The 22372-nt window shown below is 41.0% G+C and overlaps 1 protein-coding gene and 2 non-coding genes across 3 annotated transcripts; all 3 read right to left on the minus strand.

Moving 5' to 3' along the window:
* Positions 1–4866: 4866 nt before the first annotated feature.
* Positions 4867–7411, minus strand: COX7C (cytochrome c oxidase subunit 7C). The gene is made up of 3 exons (XM_086629733.1): positions 7263–7411; positions 6059–6204; positions 4867–4961 (listed from the first exon to the last, which is right to left on the minus strand). The coding sequence occupies exons 1-2, from the start codon at positions 7335–7337 to the stop codon at positions 6088–6090; spliced, it is 192 nt and encodes a 63-aa protein (XP_086485859.1). The 5' UTR covers positions 7338–7411; the 3' UTR covers positions 4867–4961; positions 6059–6087.
* Positions 5613–5674, minus strand: LOC147526370 (small nucleolar RNA Z39). The gene has a single exon (XR_015222949.1). It is a non-coding gene; the product is annotated as a small nucleolar RNA Z39 (small nucleolar RNA).
* LOC147526371 (small nucleolar RNA Z39) lies at positions 6628–6690 on the minus strand. Its single transcript, XR_015222951.1, has one exon. It is a non-coding gene; the product is annotated as a small nucleolar RNA Z39 (small nucleolar RNA).
* Positions 7412–22372: the final 14961 nt, after the last annotated feature.

Genomic DNA, 22372 nt, shown 5'->3' on the forward strand with positions numbered 1-22372 from the left:
TAAGGACATGTAAATCACGTCTCCTTAGATTTAATTGAGAAACTGCTTGAAGACTACTGATACCTAACATAATTAAAATGCTGAAGTGTGAACCTCGCTGGAAAGAAAGTGAAACCATTTTGAGTTTAAGCCAAAATAGAATTTGTGAAGGGGAAAATTATAACAAGAAAACTGGAAAAAAATCAGGGACCATGAAAGATTTTCCTTAAAATTGGCATCCAACAAGCAAAAAATATTATCATTCACACAGATGTGTTATTTCCCAGAAGACCTTTAACCACCATATTTTTTCCTTCATACGATTTTAATCCACCACTTGCATATCGCTTTTTGCCTATAACATCAAGTCTGTAAGTGTTCTATTTTTCTACCTCTTGTTTTTTCAATTGATTTATCTTCTACCAAGTCAAGATGCCCTAAAGGGAACCCAAAAGGCTATTTTAAAAATAAATATTTCATTGGATACTCAAACTATTATACAGCTTATTCTGATGGAATATCCTCTTACGTTTTGAAAAATTTAATTCTACAACTCCTGATGTTTAATGAATCTGATCTGATAACACTTTTTACCATTAAATATCAGTTCATTTTTACATATTTATAGTGACACTTTCACTTCCATGTTAATATCTGTGGTGGGAATGTGTTTAGAGAAGTCATTCCCAGCTGAAATACTGGTTATTTTGAGGTCAAGTAACAGTTGGCATTTAACAGGATCATAAAATCAGCTAACCTGTTCCAAATTGTGCTGCGGGATGGCAGGGTAGGGCTTGTCAGGCTGTAGAGCTGGGCTAGTCCTATTTATGTGAAGTAAATAGAAGACTCAGCACTTCTTGAAGTTGTGCATTAGTATTTCAAATTGGACATTTTTTTTAAGTTATTTCATCCACAGCATTGCTCCCTAAGACCAACATGAGGTTTGCCATCAGAGATCATTTGGTCTGCCCTAGCATTTTGCAGCCATGGATACGTTTTCACCCTATGGAGCTACAGGCATGGTAAAGAAGAGTTAAGAGATGCCACAAACAGTGGTTAGTAATAGGTGTATTTCAAAAATCTACCTGAGTTTCACTGACTTACCTATTTAGCAATCAATAAGCAAATAAAAAGAGTAGGAGGACTTAAATAGGAAACCATAGAATGACTAAAACAGAGAAGATTAAGACCAACATAATTTTGCGAGTAGTAGTAAAATAAATAAACAAGCAAACACAAACAGTTGTAGAAGGAAGGTGCTCTAGGCTCTGACATATGTTCCTAAAATCAAGCTTGGCTATAAGCAGTGATCTTCTCATAAAAGCAGAGAAACAAATATAATTTGGAGTTGTGCCTCTGTGAAATTAAACACTGTCAAACACCTGATCTTAATGATAGGAGCCACATATCTCTCAATGACAACCAGTATTTTCCACCCGAGAAACCAAATGAAGAATTTTAGACTTTGCTTTACTGAACAATGACGACATTATAGATAATTCAGTAGTAAAAAATGCCTTTGAGTAGAATGGAGACTGTCACAGTTTGCATTAAGAGAAAGATAGATTGAAACAGATCTGTTAATGTGTTTCCATTACAGAAGTGGAAGTTTTGAAATCCTACCGGAACCAATTACTTAAGTTAGAGAACTCGCGGACTTGATAACTGATGGGGCTTGAAAATTACTGAAAACTGCCCAAGCAAGTCATGTAGAGAAAGAGCACAATTCTAAAGGGACTAATTACAGCTTTGGCAGCACGTAAGAATAACACAGAGTTTGCAATGAATGGAGAATACAGCTACTCATTTTGAAATTTAAGAGTATGCAGGTGTTTTACTAAAAATACAAGCTAACAACTGGAGAGCTGCACAGATCAAACTCAGCAAGTGTACTTCACCTATACTCAAGAAACCTTGGAAGAATTAACTGAGCAGAATAGATTAAAAAGGCTACAAAATTGTACTAAACTTCCTTTTAAAAGAAAGATTAATTATGGGACACCACAAACACAGGTTTATCAAATGACAGTTTACGACTAACATGATACATTTAGTCAGCTAACTCACCCAAAGCAGGGCTGATGTGGTTCAATTTTTGTATGACTTCTACTGACATGCAAAGAGTGAGAGCATACAGTAGGGATGCTGGAAGACAACCCTCAGCACAGTGGAGGTTCAGATCATCCTCCAGAGTACGCCTTGCAGTTGCCATAACAGAAATTAAGTAAAACAGCAGGAGATGAAAGGTTATGGGTATTGTGATTCACATCAGTAATTTTTATAAGTTGGTGGCAGGATTGGAAACAGGGTCATAATTTGAAGACTTCTTATAACTAGAAGCCCCCAGGACCTCTCTGCTCCTAAATGACTATGATCCATCAACGTCACGACACCGTGAAAAAAGAGGATTACAGTTTTAGAATACATCATGAGAGGAGAAAGTATCTAACATTTAATCTAAAAATAACTGTTCTAAGTTCAACCACCCATGCTTAAAAACATATTTAAATAGAAAAAGTACAGAGGAGGGGATGATACTCCAAAAGGAGACCTTATTTTCAACAGATTAAGTGAATTTGTTTGCCTAGCCAACAAGATAAACCTTCACAGATGATGCTTACTCTTTTCAAAATACATCAAGGACTTGGGAGTAAGGGGGAAAATTAACCAAACCAAACAAAACAAGTTATCTAAGAACGCACACAGTGAGCTAGGTACAAATAAATACAGAGTGGAAGTTACATTTGTGATGCATAAGAGAAATGTGATTCTGTAACGGGCTTCTGACTGGCCTTCTGAACAGACAAATATTTGACTTGTTCATCTGCAACAGGAGGCAAACGAGACTTTGTCATCTAAGAGTTCCCATTTTGATTTTTGCATAAAAAGGGCAGATTTTTTTTTTTGTAATAGTGTCTAAGTTCTTCCAGGAAATCTCAATACCTACAACAAGAAATTGTCACCTTTTCTGGATTCTGGCCAGGTTGGATGAGGCTTTGAGCAACCTGGTGTAGTGGAGGGCGTCCCTGCCCATGGAAGGGAGGTTGTAACTAGATGATCTTTGAGGTCCCTTCCAACCCAAACTGTTCTATGATTCCTTAGCTGTCTCAGCACGCTGTTCCTTTATTACCTACAGTGCGCACACATAGTTTGCTCTGCAAGACACAGGGAGACACACTAAGTCTTTGCCGAGAGGCATTACTCTGCAGACAGAAAACAAACACATTAACAGCAAAACAATAAATCATACCGTATAACGATTGGGTGAATGGTTGGACTCGATCTTGAAGGTCTCTTCCAACCAGACGATTCTATGATTCTATAATTATACCCTAGACACATAATTGCCCCAAGTAATTGGTTCCCATAGGATTTCAAAACTTTCACTTCTGTAATAGAAACACATTAACGGATCTGTTTCGATCTATCTTTCTCTTCATGCAAACTATGACTGACAGTCTCCATTCTACTCAAAGCTATTTTTTACTACTAGATTGTCTATATCATCGTCACTGTTCAATAAAGTAAATTCTAAAACTCTTCATTTGGGATCTTTCCTCTGAATCTTGCTTTCTTCATTATCAATTTTCTGCATCTTTTGTTCATCTTTTGATCAGAATCACCATATTTCATTAAGCTTCTTTTTAGTTGTACTGAGAAAGTTGTAGCAACAGATAGCAGCATTGTTTTGTTTCCAGCTCAGGCTCTTCAAACACTCGTCATCGGCATTTTCAAGGCACTCCTAAAAAAAGAAGTGCAGCACCCAAAATCCACTGTTACAAACAGTATTTTATTGCTCCTCTATACACTTCTGCTGATGGTATTTGCTGACAAACTAGTATTCGTATAGATTTGAACTACGCCAGCTGAAGTTCTATGAAGCAGCTATTCAGCTCTCGGACTGATAGGTGTTGCAAGCCACATTAAATGCACTGTGCTACAGAAAGAGAGTTTGTTTTAGGGGAAAAAAGTAAATCAGAAAACCTTTTCACTGAAGAAATGCAACTCTGAACACTTAACAGCATTATCGGCAAGGGTGAAGCAGAGATTACTGGGTTACGCCAGTGCTTTTCATACCTTGTGGTTGCAACAAAAGTGGATGTGAAAATGACCTTCTACTTATGCTGTCTACAGGGCCACTGATTTAAACACCTGACTGTCACACTCAATTTAGTAGAAGTATCCTGACAGAATTCTTCACAGGCCTTAGATTACCTTTAATTACAGAGGCCCCTGCGCTAAGACTACAGCTACAAACTGAAAGCTACCAATTGTTTCCAAACAGGTACAAATTTGCAGCAGTATCAGTTTCAATAAGCTATAGAATATTCTAAATACTTTTTATGGTCAGAGCTTTAGTTATTGCTACTGTACTTGTTTTCCAGGCTACCCTATCATCTGAGCCTGATGTCTAGCGAAACCTGAGGGGCAATGCATACGTTCCCGCTCAGATCACCAGTAATGCAGCACACTACGCAGACCTAGTAACAGCAGCCCTTTAGAACAGCTAGGCACAGCAGCAAAGCCAAATAAAATGTTCTCAACTAGATCCAAAATGCTGAAGTTAAAAATTCTGCAGCTCAGATTATGGTGACAGTATACTCACTGTGAGGCTCACTGGTTGTAATTTATCCCAGGTCATTATTCTGTGAGTAGTCTGAAGAGTGTCTGAGAAGACCACATAGCTTAGTAAAGCTATTTTAACATCTATCCAGCTACAAATGTTAAGCCCAACTTCAGTTCTGAAATGCAATTTTTCCAACCCTCTATTTTATGAACAATTAGTGTTTAATTTAATGTCAATACACTGCAATTTGAAGCAGTTCTCAGTATAAACTAGTTGTCAAAAACACTTCAGGAATTTCACAAAATACACAGCCCAAGAACTTCAGATCTAAGATTTTATTTAGACATATCCAGCATGGTACACAATTACAGCTCTCCTATTTCCACTGAAAGATGCTGCGTAGAAGGGTTGAACTCTGCAAGAAAAAAAAACACACAAGAATTAAGAAACTGAAGAACTCTGTTATTTGTGAATCTAGAAATGCTATAAAGATATGTTTTTAACTAGAATTTTGATGGGCTTTGCTTCATCTGCCACATGCTTTTGTAGCAGACATCTTGACTTACATGAAATCATACAGTTCTAAATGCTCAAGTTCAATATGTCTCCCATTTTTTTTTCTCCTTAGTCTAAAACATCACTAGCAAAGGAATTACACAGATGACTTCATTTTTTTTTAAATTATGAGATTCCAGTGAGGACTATTATTTCCTTCCAAGAACTACTTGGGTCATCCCAGGTCCTCAAAAAGATGTAGTATTGTTTCTCAGATTATAGAATTTACAATACCAGGTATTTCCAAAGTGGAATCAGATTAAGAAGAACTGAAGTGGCTTTTCAACTGGAAAAGGCATGCTTGCACAGTCTGAACTATGTCTGAGGCTTGCTTTGTCTGTTAAGGTTCATCAGCAAGCATCAATGAAAATCACTTCTGCTGCTAATGACCTTATTTTAAGTGTACTTTAACCTGTTAATGGTTAGAAACATTGCATGTAGATGGTGTGATTGTTTTGACATGGTTGAACTGAAGTTCAAGAAATCTTGTTTTCCACTGAGTTTTAACTGGCACATCAGAAAGCGTTTACAGTATCACAGTTTCTCATACTGTTTTGTTCACATCACACATGCCAGTTATTCCTAGAGATTACACGAAGTGTAGCTTTATGTTTCCTCAAAGAAGAGGGTAGATGTGGGTTTGGTTACAGTTAGAATCCAAATCGAATCAGTAGCACTCTTTTGTCAGCCCAGCCATAGACTACCAAGAAGCTGCAGTCAAAGAGGTGTGGCCTTTGGGGAGTCAAAGTTCACAACTTAATGAAAGCGCAGCAGCCATCTAGAAGGAAACATAAACCTATTCTTATTGAGTTCAGATGCAACTGCAGACCACAACTCTAAGCACCTGGACTACGAAAGGCTGAAAATCATAATAATGGTTTTAGATGAGGTTAGACTGAGGTTAGACTCCTTAACACAGATTCCACTAAGCTATGAAATCTTAACACAATCAGTTACCCAGTTGGTGCAATTACAGTCTGTGCTCTTCATTTCTTAAGAAGCTGGTGTCTAACTATAAGGAAAGGGGCGACAAATCCACTTCCAAAGAATCCACACATTAGTACAAGTAATCGCCATTTGTTGTCCACAGAAAATGGAAGGTTCTAGAAGACAAAAGTGAATTTTAGTTTTGCAATCAATACAGTAATTACTTCCTCATCAACTTGAAAATGATGAGAAGCTCAGAGTACTATCAGGTGGAGTCAAACCGCCAAAATGTATATTCACTCTCAAAACAATTTCCCTTCCTCTCATGGAAACAAACACAGTAATTAGAATAATAGCTTGGATGTGACCTCTGGAGGTCATTTTTATTCAAATCTTTCCTTCTCCCCCCAGTTCAAAGCAGGGCCAATTTGCTGAAGGACTCATCCAGCTTGTGCAAATGTCCCTGAAGATACAGATCCCATAGCCTCTCTAGGCAACCTGTGCTGGTATTTAATTATCTTCATTGTGAAGATTATCCTCACGCTCATTAACTATGTAAAATCAGGTTTTAGATGTAGAACATGTTAATAAGCATGAGGTACATCAGAAAGCGTTTACAGTATCATTGTTGCCCCTCATACTGCAATGCTCATCATCTGTACCACCGAAGCAGAAGGCTGCAGGGAAGGACACTGAAGCCATCTGCACCACGATCGGCTGTGCTGTGGCCGTTTCAGCGCTACCACGAGACCCTCAAAGCTCACCTGGGGACCTGGCAGCAGGGCAGCCATGACTCTGCTCCTGACAACGACATCCAGTTCGCTGGGACCTTGGAACCCGGTAACAGGCAAAACCGTTCGAAGGGCTCACCCTGACTATGTCAGAAGCAGGACAGGCCTGCGTCTCCTGCCGGCACTGCGTTACCCCTCTCGCCAGCATTCTCCCGATTTCCCCTCAGTCCCTCGCCCAGGAGCTGCGGCGGGGCTCGCCCCTCAGCTCAGCCTGCCGCACGTCGCCCGCAGGCTGAGCGGGCGCCGCCAGCGCCGAGCCCTTCAGGGACACTTTTTTCCCCCGCAGAGAGCCATGACCCTCCCCCACAGCGCCCCGTTACCCTCTCTCCCCCTCCAAGCCCCGCCGCGCCCCCCTCCCTCCCCCGAGCCCGGCTGCAGGCCGCTTCCGTTCCTGCGACCTTCAGGCCACGCCGCGACGGGCCGGCGTCTCCTTCCCACGTTACCTTTCCCGGGCCATCCTCATAGTGGCTCCTGCGGAGAGCGGAGGTGGCGAACCTGCGGACACCGGCGGCCAGCATGGTGCAGACGGGGCAGCCCAGCGACCCTCTCCCCTGCGCGACCTTCCCGCACACCGCCGGCGCCTGCTGGGACGGGAAGGCGGCGCCGGAAGGGCGGGAAACGGCTGCTGCCCCGGGGCATGACGGGAGTTGTAGTGCCGCGCAGCGCCGCGCGGTCACGTGGTTCCGAGCGGCGGCCTGCGGTTGGTCGGAAGTGTCTCGCCGGTTTCCACGCGGAGTCGCCATTTTGTTGGTTGCCCGGATCTCAGGCTGCTGTGGGGCGGGCGGAGCGCTTACCTCAGGCGCGGCTGAGGAAATGGCAACGCGCTCTGTCGAGGCGGCGGAAAAGCTCAGGCGTGACAAAAGAAAGCGAAAGCCGTCGCCGCAGTCGGAGTGGAAAGCAAATAGCCACCGCTGTGTTACCTCAGACTAAACGTGCGGATAGCACAGGTCAGCCTGTAGAGATCCTGAATCCTTTGTAGAGTGGCCAAGCTGTGGCGCTGCGAGTCGAAATCTGTCTCTCTGCAATGCTACAGAAATAGAGGTCACTGGGTGTTTTAACAACCGTAGGAGTGCAGCGAAAACGGACAAAACAAGTGGTGAAGGTTTATGTGGTACTGCCGACTATTGTGAGCATATTCTGGTGTAGTTTCCTTGGAAGGTTACACTTCAAAGATTGAATTTTGACAATATGGAGGGAAAAAACTCCCACGCACACCGCCCTTCGCGTTTGGAAAAGGAATAAGAAACCTCACAAAATTATTTCTAAAATTATGGTGTCTCGCTGTTTTCTTGCATATTTTAAAGAAAAGCTCTAAATGGTTTGGTTTGGTTTGGTTTTGGTTTTGTCCTCAGTAAAAGAGGTTGATGCTGCCATCTCTGTGCTGCAGGGAACAATTTTTAAGTAGCCTTTCTTCATAGTTAGGTAGTATCTAAGGGAGGATTTAATTATTTTTTTTTTTTATGCTCACCAACAGAACACGTTAATCAAGGCAGGTTGAAAGAACTGCAAGTTTGAGTGGTGAGACATAATTACTTTTTATTTAAAGGATCTATTTTGGAAAACAGAGTAATTAGGAACAGCAAGGAGTTATTATTCCAGATCGTTTTGAGAGGCAAAGTCTATTCCAGCAGAAAACAAAAAAGCAACATGAAACAACAAAGTGTTTTTTTTGCTTATTTAAAGTGTGTTAAGTGAAGGTATTCACATAAAGTGTAATTAAGTGCAAAGAGTCATTTTTATGAATTTCTTTTATAAGTTGCAAACCAGAATGATAGACATGAATTTGCACAAGGTGCACTTAGAAAAACACTTCAGAAACAGTTATGGGAGTAACCAGTGTGTTTGGACTGGAGGGCTTTCCTACATCTGTGTTTTAATATGAGTAAATTAATCTGCCAGGAAAATGCAGCAATAACTTTTTCTGCTTCCACGTTCAGCACTTCCTGAAGCTGGAGGGCAATGTGAATTAGTTCAGGTGCAGTTTTCTGGGATGTTCTCTGAGTTTCATGAAATAATGTAACTCTTGAATTATTCTAGATTCATAGTATAATTTAGCTCCATGATTCCAATTAAATGTCTTGTAAAAACAGGAATTCTCAGCAACTTTTTGACCCCAAATTCGCTTTTTCTGTAGTGATTTGTTGACTGCACAGAGACAAGCCAGCTGGAATTTTGAGTTGGATAATCATCCACAAGTATAGTGATGTCTTCATCAGCACTTCAAGACGTTTATAATGCAGGCCTTCTCATTAGGGGAGCAAAATCAACACCCCTACTCTATTCGTATATCTGCTTGTTCTAGAATTGTTATAAAGTCTGCTACAATGTCCTAGATAGAGACAGTTTCACAAACCTGTAGTTCTCGTTGGAAACTTTTGGAATAAATGGGTATCATATTTGCCATGGAAGGAAATTTTAAGTTGGAGCTTAGCCTACTTCGTAACTCAGCTATTCATCATAGCTTCCTCTTTGAGGTTTTATGTGAGAGTCGTTTGGTCCTGGTTATGTCTTAGTTCCTATTTTGTTCATAGGTACACCACAGCCTGTTCATACAGATCCTCCTCTGTCCCCTTCCCAAAAAAGACTATGACATGAAACCTAACTAGATTTCTTCCACAGAGAATATCAGTGCAAAGAATCCATTTAAGCATGTCTGTAAATGGCCACATCGTTTCTGAGTGTTTTATTCCTTTACCATTAGTAGGTGATACTCTAGGACACCTTTGCCCCTGCTTGTAGATTTAGTTGTGATTCCTTTAGCTAGTTGTTTTTCAGATTATTTTTGCCCTGTACAGTTATATTTTTAATTCTGTGTATGTGAGTTTACAATCCTTTTCCTTTCTTCATTTATGTCATGGTTTAACTGATCTGGCAACTACACACCGTGCAGCTATTCACTCACCCTCCCCCAACCGTGAGGATGCGGAGAAGAATTAAAGGTGGAAAGGGGAGGAGATTCGTGGATTGAATTGAGAACAATTTAGTAATAGTAAAGTACTAATGATAAAAATACTATTATTATTAATATATGATTATATATATATATATATAAAATTATAATGATATATACAAACAAGTGATGCACAGTGTAATTGCTCACTACCTGCAGACCAACACCAGTCTGTCCCAGGAAGCGATCCCAAAACAGAGAAGTACTGAAACCACAATCCTGGAAGAGCGAAAGCCCTGAAAACAGAAATCTGAAAAGAGCAAGTGTGAGCTTGAAGCAACTGAAACTTCCCAGCCAACCCTCATCGATATACTGAGCACGACCTTGTGTGATATGCAATATTCCATTGGACAGTTTGGACATAAATCCTAAATCTAAGCTCAAATCCTAAGCTATGAGGTATGGGTCCTTTGTACCCACCATGCTCCCCGCAGCCTGCCGTGCACCTGCACACTGGCAAAACACAGGAAGCTGGAAAGTCCTTGATATCTCAGCACCAGCTACCAACATCAGCGTGCTATCAACATTCTGGGATGTTACATTTTGGGATACCAGATCCCATGCTAAATCTAAAACACAGCACTATTCTAGCTACTAAAAAGGAAAACTAACTCTTTCCCAAGCCAAAACTAGGATAATTTGCTGATTCTTGGATCTATTGAAGGATGCTTTCCTGTTTCTGTTAACTTCCCTTGGTATTTAGGCAGCCAGGCCTCTTTTTTTTTCCACCTTTCTCAACGCTTTCCTAATTGGAACTAATAGCGCAATGGTGCTCTGCTTCTTGCGTAGTAGTCTACTTTATCATCATATTAAGAAGTGTTCTCATTTTAATGTAGCTCTTCTCTTCCCATAGTGGATTTTACCGTGTTTGCTGCTGAAGACATGCTGAGTATAAGTATAAAGATCCGTGTTACACAATGACACTTCAAAGGTGAGATTTTGTACCAGATGAAGATCTTTCATATTATTTAGGACCAAGTAAATGGTTCATTTTCTTCTTGTGGTCTCCTAGCCAGCTGACTCATAAAGCGATAAGCAATATGGTTCAAAACTTTCTTCTCTACTTGGCTTCACAAGGTAATTTTTGCTCAGTCTACTCGGGGGTAATTTTAGTCCTTCAGTGGAATTGCAGTTCTTGTCCTAATTCCTAATGCTATTGTATTTTTTTTCAGCATACCAGAGCTGGTGTTGCCCTCATGGTGGAGAGAGTGGTGTCACAGTACTACATTGCTGCTGCTGAGCTTGGACCTACCACCCATACGGATTTTGTGTTATGAAATAAGGCTATTAATTACAAAGACAGATACTAAGCAGTGTGTAGTAGAGAACATTACCCCACCAGTGTCAAAGTTAACGCACTGTCTTCCCTATGTATGTTGTATCCTGGTACGGTAGTGTTGTGTTGATTGACTTTATTTTGGTAAGTTTCTGATAGGCTGATGTATCTTTGTTTCTTTTGGGGCTACGTAGCATACTTCCACATAGATTAATGTTAGAAAGAATGAAAGCAGTAGGCTCAATATCTTGACTTCCAGATAATCGAGAATTCTACATTGGCTCCTACGGTGATACAGTTACAGGCTTTCATTAGTAGTTGTAGTAGTTTACTCCTTGAACTGATGGTTTGCAGATGTTTTCCGTGTAGACAGAAATACGGCTCTGTAGGTAGATGCGATAGAGAGTGGTAGATCTTCGGGAGAAGACGTTACTGTTTTACAGCTGATGAAGAAATTTTGTACGAACGCTCATATCTCTTCTCCTTCAATGTATAAACTAGGAAATGAAGTACGCCAGTCCAGGTGTTTGAGAAGACTGTGCAGAAAGAGTTTTAGAGAAACAGGCTCTATTGCCATTGGTTGGAATTTTGGTAAAGAAATGAAAGATGATATCTTCCAAATTATTAGAAATATGATGTGCAGTAATTATAATGAGGATAATCAGGTAGCAGGGCAGATTATTATAGGAGATGGTAAATGGTTCACTAGGTGCCTTTGTAAAAAGGCTGTCTACCTCACACAAAAATTGTGGGGTTTACAGAAGAAATTACGGGCTAAAATTCCCTGGCCTGTGTTATGTGAAGGGCTGGTATGGGTGATTATAATGGTACCTTCTGGCTTTTAAATCTATGAATCTTTGAATCTAGGCTTTTAATACAATACAGCTTTTTATGTCTACAATTCTTTCTTCCTTTAAAAGTCCTCTTACTATAATTGCTTAGATTTGCCAGGTTATCTTCTTCATCTTCAATAATATATTACATTTTGCTGCTTGTGAATATGACTTGGTGATGAATTCTTTCAAGTACTGCTTTCTTACTGCTACTCACTGCTACTGACAAAGAACATTCCTCTTCCCAAACTATAAGACAAAAATATAAATAAGGAAAAACCCAGGAAACTAAAGAAAAAAATGCCTGATGTCTATCTTTTGTGACCTTGATGAAAGCAAGAAACTTAGGAAGCTTAGTGGTTGTTTCAGCAAAATACAGAGGGCCATACAGGGCTATATGTTTCCAAGCTGATCATTGAGATGTAATGATAGAACAAAGATACAAGACGTAGTGGCTTTCTCAATCCTATTTTATCAGTGAAGGAAACAGCTGTTTCTAAATACTGAAATTGTATGTGATTAAATTCAGATTTATGTATTTTATGAAGACTTTTTAATACCATACATTTTTTAGTAGTGTCACAGAGAGAGTTCTCGAGAGACAAAACAACTATCACATATGACACAAAAATAGTTTTTCTGCAGAAATTATCCTGTATATTTGTTGGCAAGATATAGTATTTTATGGAGTAGTTAAAATGAGGAGTTAACCTCCCTTCGAGTCATAAGGGAAGGTATTAACCACAAGATGAAGCAGTTGTTAAATGCTAATTAATGAAGGGGAGAAGCTGAATAGAAGCTATAAGAGGCATTCTATATTGGATATTAGTTACATATTTTGAGCAAAACTGTGGGTTAACAGAAATATCTTTAATAGAAATGGAGGAATTACTCTAATTTCACAATTGTATAAGTATGACTTTCATATTGGTGATTTATCTTGCCTTATTTGTAAGACAGGTATTTTTTTTCAGCAAAGCAAGTATTCTGAAATGTAAAAATGTATTACAAATATAAAATAAACAGAGAATAGTATTAAAAATAACATGGGGATCATTGACCAAAAAAAGAAGTGCTAGTATGTAAAGCATCTGTATTTTACACAAGGAAAGATTGAAAACCTTTAAATGACAGAACACAGAGAATATCAGCTGAAACGAATTCTTACTTTTTAAGAAGATGCTTGCTTTGTTTCCAAAGATCCCACGTAAGTCACTGCAAAGTGGAGTAATGAGAGGATTTGTCCTGTGGAAACAGTTATAGTGCAGTTGTAGACATGGATAGTATAAGGATGCTTGTGGGAGAAGGTTGTTAGGAGAAGTAGTATCTTTTATTATTTTATTATGGATATTGTTAAAACCAGCCAAGCTTCCAAATATGCAAGCCTTCCTTAAGGTACGAAACTGATGGAGTTACTTTCAGAGGGAGATAGAGACTGAAGATAATTTTTGTAAGGCAGAGTTCAAAGGACACTTCTTTATTTTTGCCTCTCAGGTGTTTTTTTGAGTAGATCAGTTCACAGATCCAGTTCACTATAGAGTTGCACAAAACTTATCCTGGCCGACAGAAAGGTGTGGAGCGGTTGTAGCAATAAAAAGGTGGAAATGGATTTCTTGGCAGCAACATCAGTTTATGTTGGCAACAAGCTTGTCCAACTACAGCTTCGGTGCTGAATACATACATAGTATTTGGGATTAGGGCATGAGAAAATTATTACATGAGACAAATCAAATTCTTTCCCAAGTCCCAAGTTTCTGATGTCTAGTACAGTTATGAATTTTAGTTTCCAGGATCATCCTTGAAAATATTCAAGATAAGATGTTTCTGTGGTAGATGTTAAAATATTTTGCAATATTGTAAACAGATTTCAACTTACCATGATATGTTATAAACAAGAGGATAAAATCATTGGAGATTTCTTTTTGTACCATAATATCTTTATGTCCAAGGGTCGTCTTGAGCTCTGAGCCTTCTTTTTTTTTGTCTGTCAACTGCTGCTCCACAAATGCAACTTACCTTTTCTTTAAAACTGTGTCATTAACATTAACATTTTATAGTTGAAATACTGTGATTTTTGCATCTATTTGAAACCTGAAGGAGGGCCTGTGCATCCAAATTGGGCCTGTTAACTCCTTTGTATAAATTGGTTTACTGTTAGGATTGTAGGGAGAAGTAACACACTACCTATGTAATTGATAGTCTTAAATCATCATGACAACAAAAGCACTATAGGAACTTCTTTACGGCATCCCTGCTTATTAGACAGGATAGTCACTTGTAAGTACTGTAGTGTCAAATCTTTGTGAAAAACACAGGTCATATGAAAAGTTGGGCATATATTTACAGATTGAATGTTACTTATGAAAGCAGATTGAGCATAGCTGTAGCTGGATGTGCATAGTGACAAAATTACAGTTTTGGAAATGTAGCTAGATAAATTTATTTGCACATTATGTGGAATATTTCAAAAATTGCACCTTCCTGTAAATGATTCTTTAGGGATGTGAAGTCTCATTTGTATGTACAAAAACACGTTTCACAAGCTGAAATAAGTGTCTGTCAGTAGTATTTTACCCTGACAGAGTTTTTTTTCATTAATCTCAAAGCACTTTGCAGCATTAATTAAATCTCACAAAAGTCCATATAGAATAGGTAATGGAAGGTTTATTATATGCAATCTTTTTTAGAGGCTTCACAAGAATACACCACTTGCATAGTGAGTAAGAGCTACTTCGCATTATTTATTTTGTCTTGATGTCTTCCTCTAAAATGGAATATGTAAAGCTCCTTATTTATTATCATAGACACCAAGACACATTTGGTGTATAATTACAGTGAGCAGCATTATAATTACTTGCATTTTGAACTATCTCATTGTAACAGTCACTGCTTGGTTGCTAAAACTTGTGTTTCAGTGAGTTTTATTGTGTATAGGAATATCTAGGAGCCCTGGAATCACCGTATTTACTCTAAACTTACTTGGAGATGCAATACTCAATTTACAAAGGTAGTAAAAGTCAAAAATGCCTTTAATTTTACTGCCCTACTTGTGCTTACTTTTTATATAGTTTAACAAAGTTTTTTTTTAAAAATAAAACTCCTGTTTTATTTTTTATCAGAGAAGTTTGAAGTCTTCTTATTGGTTTCTCCAGCATCAGGGCAATATGTCGTTGAAAATATGCAAGAGTACAAAATAAGACCTCTCAAAATACAGTTGTTCTACTATACCTGTGATGCATATGAATTACATACTTGTCACATTGTTTTCTGCCAGTCTCCTCCTTTAAAATTCTTTTGTTACACACAAGCTTGTTCAATATATTTGTATTTCTGATTTTTTTTTTTTTTTAATAAGTTTAGATAATTGTCGTGGTTTAGGCTGGCTGGCAACTAAATACCACACAGCCGCTTGCTCACTCTCCCTCACCTCCAGAGGATAAAGAAGAGAATTAAAGGGGAAGAGGGAAAGAGACCTATGGGTTGAGATAATAAGATAATTTAATAATAATAATAATAGCAACAACAACGACAATGACGACGATGATGATGAAATGAATATATATATGTGTAATGATAACAAAATATACAAACAAGTGATACACAGTGTAATTGCTCACCACCTGCTGACCAAGGCATGTTCCATTCTGGCCTAACGATGCAAAACCAGGTAAGTCCCAACACTGCAGTCCTGGACAGGTGAGAGGCTTGAAAAGAGAGTGAGAGCCTGGAAGAGCAGAAGCCCTCCTTTCCGGTCTACCCTCATTTTTCTATTGGACATGATGCTGCATGATGTGGAATACTTCATTGGTCAATGTAGCCCTCTCTCCTAAGTCTAAGTTCAATAATCACAAGGGAGTTGTGGTCGCCACGCTCCCCCCAGCCTGTTGTGGTCCTGCACACTGGCAAGAACACGGCAGCTGAAAAGTCCTTGAGGTCTCAGTGCCAACTATAAACATAGAATCATGGAATCATAGAATGGTTAGAGTTGGAAGGGACCTTAAAGATCATCTAGTTCCAACCCCCGTGCCATGGGCAGGGAAACCCTCCACTACACCAGGTCACCCAAAGCCTCATCCAACCTGGCCTTGAACACTTCCAGGGATGGGACATCTGCAGCTTCTCTGGGCAACCTGTTGCGGTGCCTTACCACCCTCTGAGTGAAAAATTTCTTCCTTATATCTAGTCTGAATCTCGCCTGTTTCAGTTTAAATCCATTGCCCCTTGTCCTATCACTACACGCCCTGGTAAAAAGTCCCTCTCCAGCTTTCCTGTAGGCCTCCTTTAAGTACTGGAAGGCGCCTTCTCTTCTCCAGGCTGAACAGCCCCAACTCTCTCAGCCTGTCTTTCTAGGAGAGGTGCTCCAGCCCTCAGATCATCTTTGTGGCCCTCCTCTGGACCGGCTCCAGTAGCTCCATGTCCTTCTTGTGCTGGGGACTCCAGAGCTGCACACAGTATTCCAGGTGGGGCCTCACGAGAGCAGAGTAGAGGGGCAGAATCACTTCCCTCGATCTGCTGGCCACGCTACTTTTGATGCAGTCCAGGGTACGTTTGGCTTTCTGGGCTGCCAGTGCACATTGCCGGCTCACATTGAGCTTCTTATCAAGCAGCACTCCCAAGTCCTTTTCCTCAGGGCTGCTCTCAATCCATTCTCCGCCCAGCCTGTACTTGTGCTTGGGGTTGCCCCAACCCACGTGCAGGACCTTGCACTTGGTCGTGTTGAACTTCATGAGGTTCTCACAGGCCCACCTCTCCAGCCTGTCAAGGTCCCTCTGGATGGCATCCCTTCCCTCCAGTGTGTCCACACCACCACACAACTTGGTGTCATCTGCAAACTTGGTGAGAGTGCACTCGATCCCACTGTCTGTGTCACTAACAAAGATGTTAAATAGCACTGGCCCCAGTACTGACCCCTGAGGAACAGCACTTGTCACTGGTCTCCACTTGGACATTGAACTGTTGACCACAACTCTTTGAGTGCAACCGACCAGCCAATTCCTTATCCACTGAGTGGTCCATTTGTCAAACCCATGCCTCTGCAGTTTAGAGACAAGGATGTCGTGTGGGACAGTATCAAACACTTTGGATAAGTCCAGGTAGACGATGTCAGTTGCTCTTCCCCTATCCATCAATGCTGTATCCTCGTCATAGAAGGCCACCAAATTAGTCAGGCAAATTAAACATCACTGTGTTATCAACATTCTTCTCATAATGAATCCCAGATTAAAATCAAAACACAGAGTTCTAGCTAGAACTCTGTGCCAGCTGAAACCAGGACAATAATAAAAAGTAGATTAAGTAGTTTAGATAAATTGAGCCATTATGATCAGCTTTCTCACTGTAGAATTGTTTAAGTGCATTGTGCAAATGGAAGGTAAATCCTCTTACTGTTTCATTTTTTTCCACATACATAAATTTTTCCATTGATACTTAGTTTCTAGCTCCATAACTTCAGCGCAATACATGTTCACTGTCAGCCTGACTGAGAAAAGAACTGAGTAAAAGACTTACATATATCTTTGTTTAAAAAAGAATAAAATTTAATTACGTGTTTTTGTCCGTAACCTTGGAGAAAAATGCTGTGGTGTAACTTATTTTAATAGGATCAATGTTATCAAGAGGGAATTAGTCGCTTCCAAAACTGTGGTAGATATTGTGGACATTTCCTAGAGAAATATATTCTTTACAGTAGGCTAAAATTTGTGATATATTGGGCTAGCTGAAAAGCCTGTTAAGAGTCCATGAATGAGTTTTGAGAAAGGTGTTTAACCTATCTGGGAAGTTTTTTTTCTATGGATAATTAAAAGACCAAATTTCTTTCAAACTAACAAATCAAGAGGTTGATGTACAATGAATTGGGAAGGGCTCGTATGTGTGCACAAGCCATCTTATTTCTTATGTGGCACAGAGATATCACACATACAGCACTAAGGCGACTCTTACTGACAGAAAGTCATTACAGGCATTCCTGTAGAGTTTACTGTGTTACATCAAAAGTCTGTTTGGCTTCCCTGCTTGTGTGCAGGTTACAGTTTGTTCCAGTATACGTATTTTAATTAAAAAAAGAAAAATCATTCTTTTAAGCAAATTAGTGATGTCCACTTAATATGTCGAAGATAAGCATTGGCAAATCTGTATAAGAAATTATAAAGAAAAATAGATTAAACCCCAAACATTGGGAGATTCTAGTTTAAAAGTAGCTACTTTAGTACTTGGTGCTGAAGTGTTGTGCCAGGAGGGAGCTGGTCTTAAGGCTAACCTCCTCAATTTTGCTCAGCTTCTTGAGTTTTTCACGTTTAACAGGAGCGGTTTTTGTCTTGGCTTGCACCCCGAGTGAGGACAAAGTTATTGTGCTCTCTGTGCACGTTTGTATGCCTCCTTTGATAAGATTTGAACCCTCTGGCAACTTTCAAATACATTTGACAAAAGATATGAAGTTTCTGTAATTTCCTTGAAAAGAGGTGACCGTGCATAGAAGGTAAAAATTCAAGAGCATTTGCGTTTTGTAATAAGTGTTGGGTTTTTTTTTGTTTGTTTCATTGTTTTTTTTTTCAGTCATGTTAGCCATGTGCTCTGGGTGATTACCTGGGGAGTTTGTTGGGCAAATGAGCATTAGCCTTTCAGGGGTGTTTGAGGGAAATGCACTTGGGCTTGGCAGGGTGATCCCTTTGAGCCTGACAAGGGGGATGGATCTTGCTGAGGCATGAGGGGTTACAAAAGCAATAGCTGAAGCAAGTGGAGTAGCTTGCAGTGAGAGTGTGTGTTGACAGACATATGAAGAGTATCATGTTAGTGTGGACTGTTTGCCCTGAAATCTTTGTTGTTTGTTGCTTTGTTTGTTTGTTGGTTTTAGGCTTTTTTCCCTTCTCCTTTGTTTTTTCTTTTTCTATTTTTTAGTTGGCCTAATAAAGATAGAGCAGAAAAAAGGAGAGACTAAACTGTTGTAAGCTTTGAAAATGTGATTTTCTTGTTGCTCAAACTCTTGCTGGCCGCTGAGTTTATTCCACAGTATGTGATTTGAATAATCACCTGCCAAAGCAGAGTATGTTTGTTCACCTAACATGAAAGTAACAGGATTTAAAAGAGCATGAAGAAATGGAGAAGTTCACGGGTTGTCGTGGGTTAGGCCGATCCGGCAACTAAACCCCACGCAGCTCTCCCACTCCAGTAAAATGGAGAGGAGAAAAATGTAATAAAAGAGCTGAGGGTCGAGACAGGAACAGAGGAGCACCCACCAACCACGGTCCTGGGCAAAAGAGGCTGAGTTTCCTTAAAGCAAAACAGTTTATTAGCAGCTACCTAAAAAGAGAAAAGCAAACAAAAACGGTTACTTCAGAGGATAACAAGAAAACAAGGCCAGATCTAAAACAACACCACTCCCCCCCTTTGCCTTTTCTTCCCTGCTCTACCTCCTCCCCCCAGCGGCGCAGGGGGCAGGGAATGGGGAAGTGCAGGTCAGTTCATTCCATGCTGTTACTGCCGCTTCTCTTAAAGGAGAAGGAGTCCTTACACCATTGTCCCTTGCTCCAGTGGATCCCCTACTCACGGGAAAGCGTGAGGTCCTACCTGCTGGGAGGCAATCCTTACCCCATCAGATTGCCCCAAGTGCGGGCTTTACCACAGTCTCGGGTTCTTGGGGAGTCGTAGCCACTCGCTCTGGCGTGGGTTGTCATACAGACTTTAAATGCGCTCCGGCGTTGGGTCGTCATATTGACCATAAATGCGTCTCCGTACAGACTTAGATGCGTAAATACATAAATGCATAAATGCGTAAATGCGCCTCGACCTGTGCCCATAATTCACAATAGTCTCAGGCTCAGGCATCTCCTTTAACAAAACACCTCCCCATCGTCGGGGGTCGTCCCACAGACTCTAGATGCGTACTGTACTCAGGCTCTGGCATCTCTTCTCGACGTGGATCCTCCACGGGCTGCGAGTGGGTCTCTGCTTGCTCCACCAACGACTGGTTGCAAAGGGGCCGCTTGCAAGGGGGACTCAGCCGCAGCACATGTTGTCCCGTTCCATCTTCTCTGACCTGGATGATCTGTGTGGCTGTTTGTCTCAGATCTCAGTCTTTTCTGGGTGAACTCGGCCCGGTGGGCACCCCAGGAGCGGGGCTCTCCCCAAGTCCCCAAGCAGCTCTGTCGGGGCCCCATTCCCAGCAGATGGCCCCGGCCCGGCCCGGGCCGCCGCCTGGCCGGGCGCTGGGGAGCGGGGCCGTGCCCCCCTCCCTTCTCCTTGCTCCTGGGCAAAGGACACACCTTTCCGGTTCCTTTGTCCCGACGTAAATAGGGCAATTCGCAGAGCCGCAGATTGGCTTAAGCCCCGAAGGGGATGGGAGTCCGGTCTGATGGGCAGCTTCTGCCACCCGGACCTCCCCCCCCCCCCCATCAAACCGTGACATGGGTGAAGATGGAAAGGATGTTGTAGCGTCCACCTTCATTTTGAAAACCCTTACATTGTAAGCCTTATGGAAGGAGCATGGCCTGCTGAGAAGAAATGATCTCATCCTTTAGGTGTTACACACCCTCCAACAAATGCCATTACGTTCATGCACTGAGAGTGGTTCTGCATCAGGACCGCTCAAGCGTAGAGGAAGCAAGTAGTCAGAGTTGGAAACTCTATTAAGCAGGTAGCTGAGAGGACTGGGACTGCCTGGAAACTTGGCTGCTACAAAGGTAGCAGACTTAATTAGATGTCTAGGTTGCTTAGGTACGGAGGGAGAACTTGGCAGTCATGCGCCATGTTGGTCCTAGTGACACAGGGAAGCAGATGAGCACCTGGGAGACAAAACTCAGGCTGCTAGGCAGGAGTCTGACTGACCAGGATCTTCATGACAGTATTATTTGAAATAGTGCTCATGGTATGTCTGCGTCCTGGGAGGCAGATGGAGCTCTGGTGTTGTAATGCATAGAGGAGATAACAGCGTTGAGAGGAGGCGTTAAGGCTGTTGTCATACAGGGACTGCAGTGTAGACATAACCTAGAGGTGGGATATCTAGGGAGTGACATGCCAACTGAAGTGCCATTTCCTTAAACCTCAGTTCACCTCTAAATCTAGACTGATATTACTGCATAATGTGTCAGGGAATAAGGGAAAAGAGAGCTGCAATTAATTTGAAGGAAAAGTTTGAAAACCTCAGTTGTTCACAGGTGCATTGTCACTTGCTATTGATCAGTCAGTATTTCTGTGAAAATATTTCATTTCAAAAGAAATACAACTGTAAGAACAAAAGGAAAAGAAGGTGGAAGGAGGAATTTTATATTTTTTTTGTACTTTTTATGAAAAAAAAGACGACTATTAAAGGTCAACATGCTTTTCTCTGTAACTTATTGGACCAATGCAATTACACCTCTATTCACTATTATTTTAAGTACTGTCACGGTACACTTTCTGGACTGACATTTTCAGAAACTCATAGTTAGTCATAAGCAATAGCTCTCTGTATTATTAACTTTCCCTAATAGCAGTAGATTGTTCAGCTGTTAAGCAAGCATTGCTCTCGTTTTTCTTGTTTGTATGTTGTCAGACTATAAATTTACTTGTGATACTCTATGCGCAACAGCTTTTAACTGTATCTTTACAAGGATGCCTGCCAGTGGAATTACTTCTGACTTACCTTGATTAAAAAACAGTAGCGAGCCTTTCTAAAACCTATTCTGAGATACCTTAGTACCTCAGTATTCTGAAATATACGAGTGTTGACAGGAGGTGAAATTACATCATTTTAATTTTGACATCACTGAAGATGTATAAATAATTTAATGTCTTAGTTCTCAGAGCTCAAAGCTCTGAGCCTACTTCTGCTAACAGATATTCCCTTGATCTGCAACATTTTTCTGAGGAAGGTGGTTAGTCTCTCTACTGGCAGTCTCAAGGAGAAGTAGTGAACCGACCTGCTCTGCCTATAGGCAAGTGAAACTCTTCTGACAATGTGTTGAATCATAGAATCATAGAATCATAGTGTCGTGGGTTATGTTGAACCGCCCCACACACAGCCGGTCACTCCCCCTCCCCCACCCCCAGGAATGAGGGAGAGAATTAAAGGATAAACGTGAAACCCGTGGGTTGAGATAAGAGTGATTTAATACAGATGATTTAATACAATGTAGGTGCTCACCACCCCTCGTATGCGAAGCCCGTCTCGTCCCGAAAACTGCAAATCCCGGACGAACGCGAGGCCCCGAAATAGAGAGGGGCAGAGAGGGAGAGAAAGAGAGAGAGAGAAAGAAAAAAAAAACAGCAGAGCAACAGCGCAGCAAGCGCAAAAGAGCAAAAGTGCAAAAAGAGCAAAAGCGCAAAAAGCCCCTCTTCCCGGCTGACCCTCGCTTTTATACTGGGCATGACGCTGCATGATATGGAATACTAATTGGCCAGTTTGGCCCTCAGTCTTAAGTTCCACACAAATGACAAGGGGAATCGTGTCCCCCTTGTCCCAGCTATGCTCCCCCCTTATCCTGCCGTGTTTCTGTACTCCGCACACTGAAAAGTCCTTGG

Source organism: Tauraco erythrolophus, chromosome Z (genome assembly GCF_009769465.1).
Source record: "Tauraco erythrolophus isolate bTauEry1 chromosome Z, bTauEry1.pri, whole genome shotgun sequence".
NCBI classification, from domain to species: Eukaryota; Metazoa; Chordata; class Aves; order Musophagiformes; family Musophagidae; genus Tauraco; species Tauraco erythrolophus.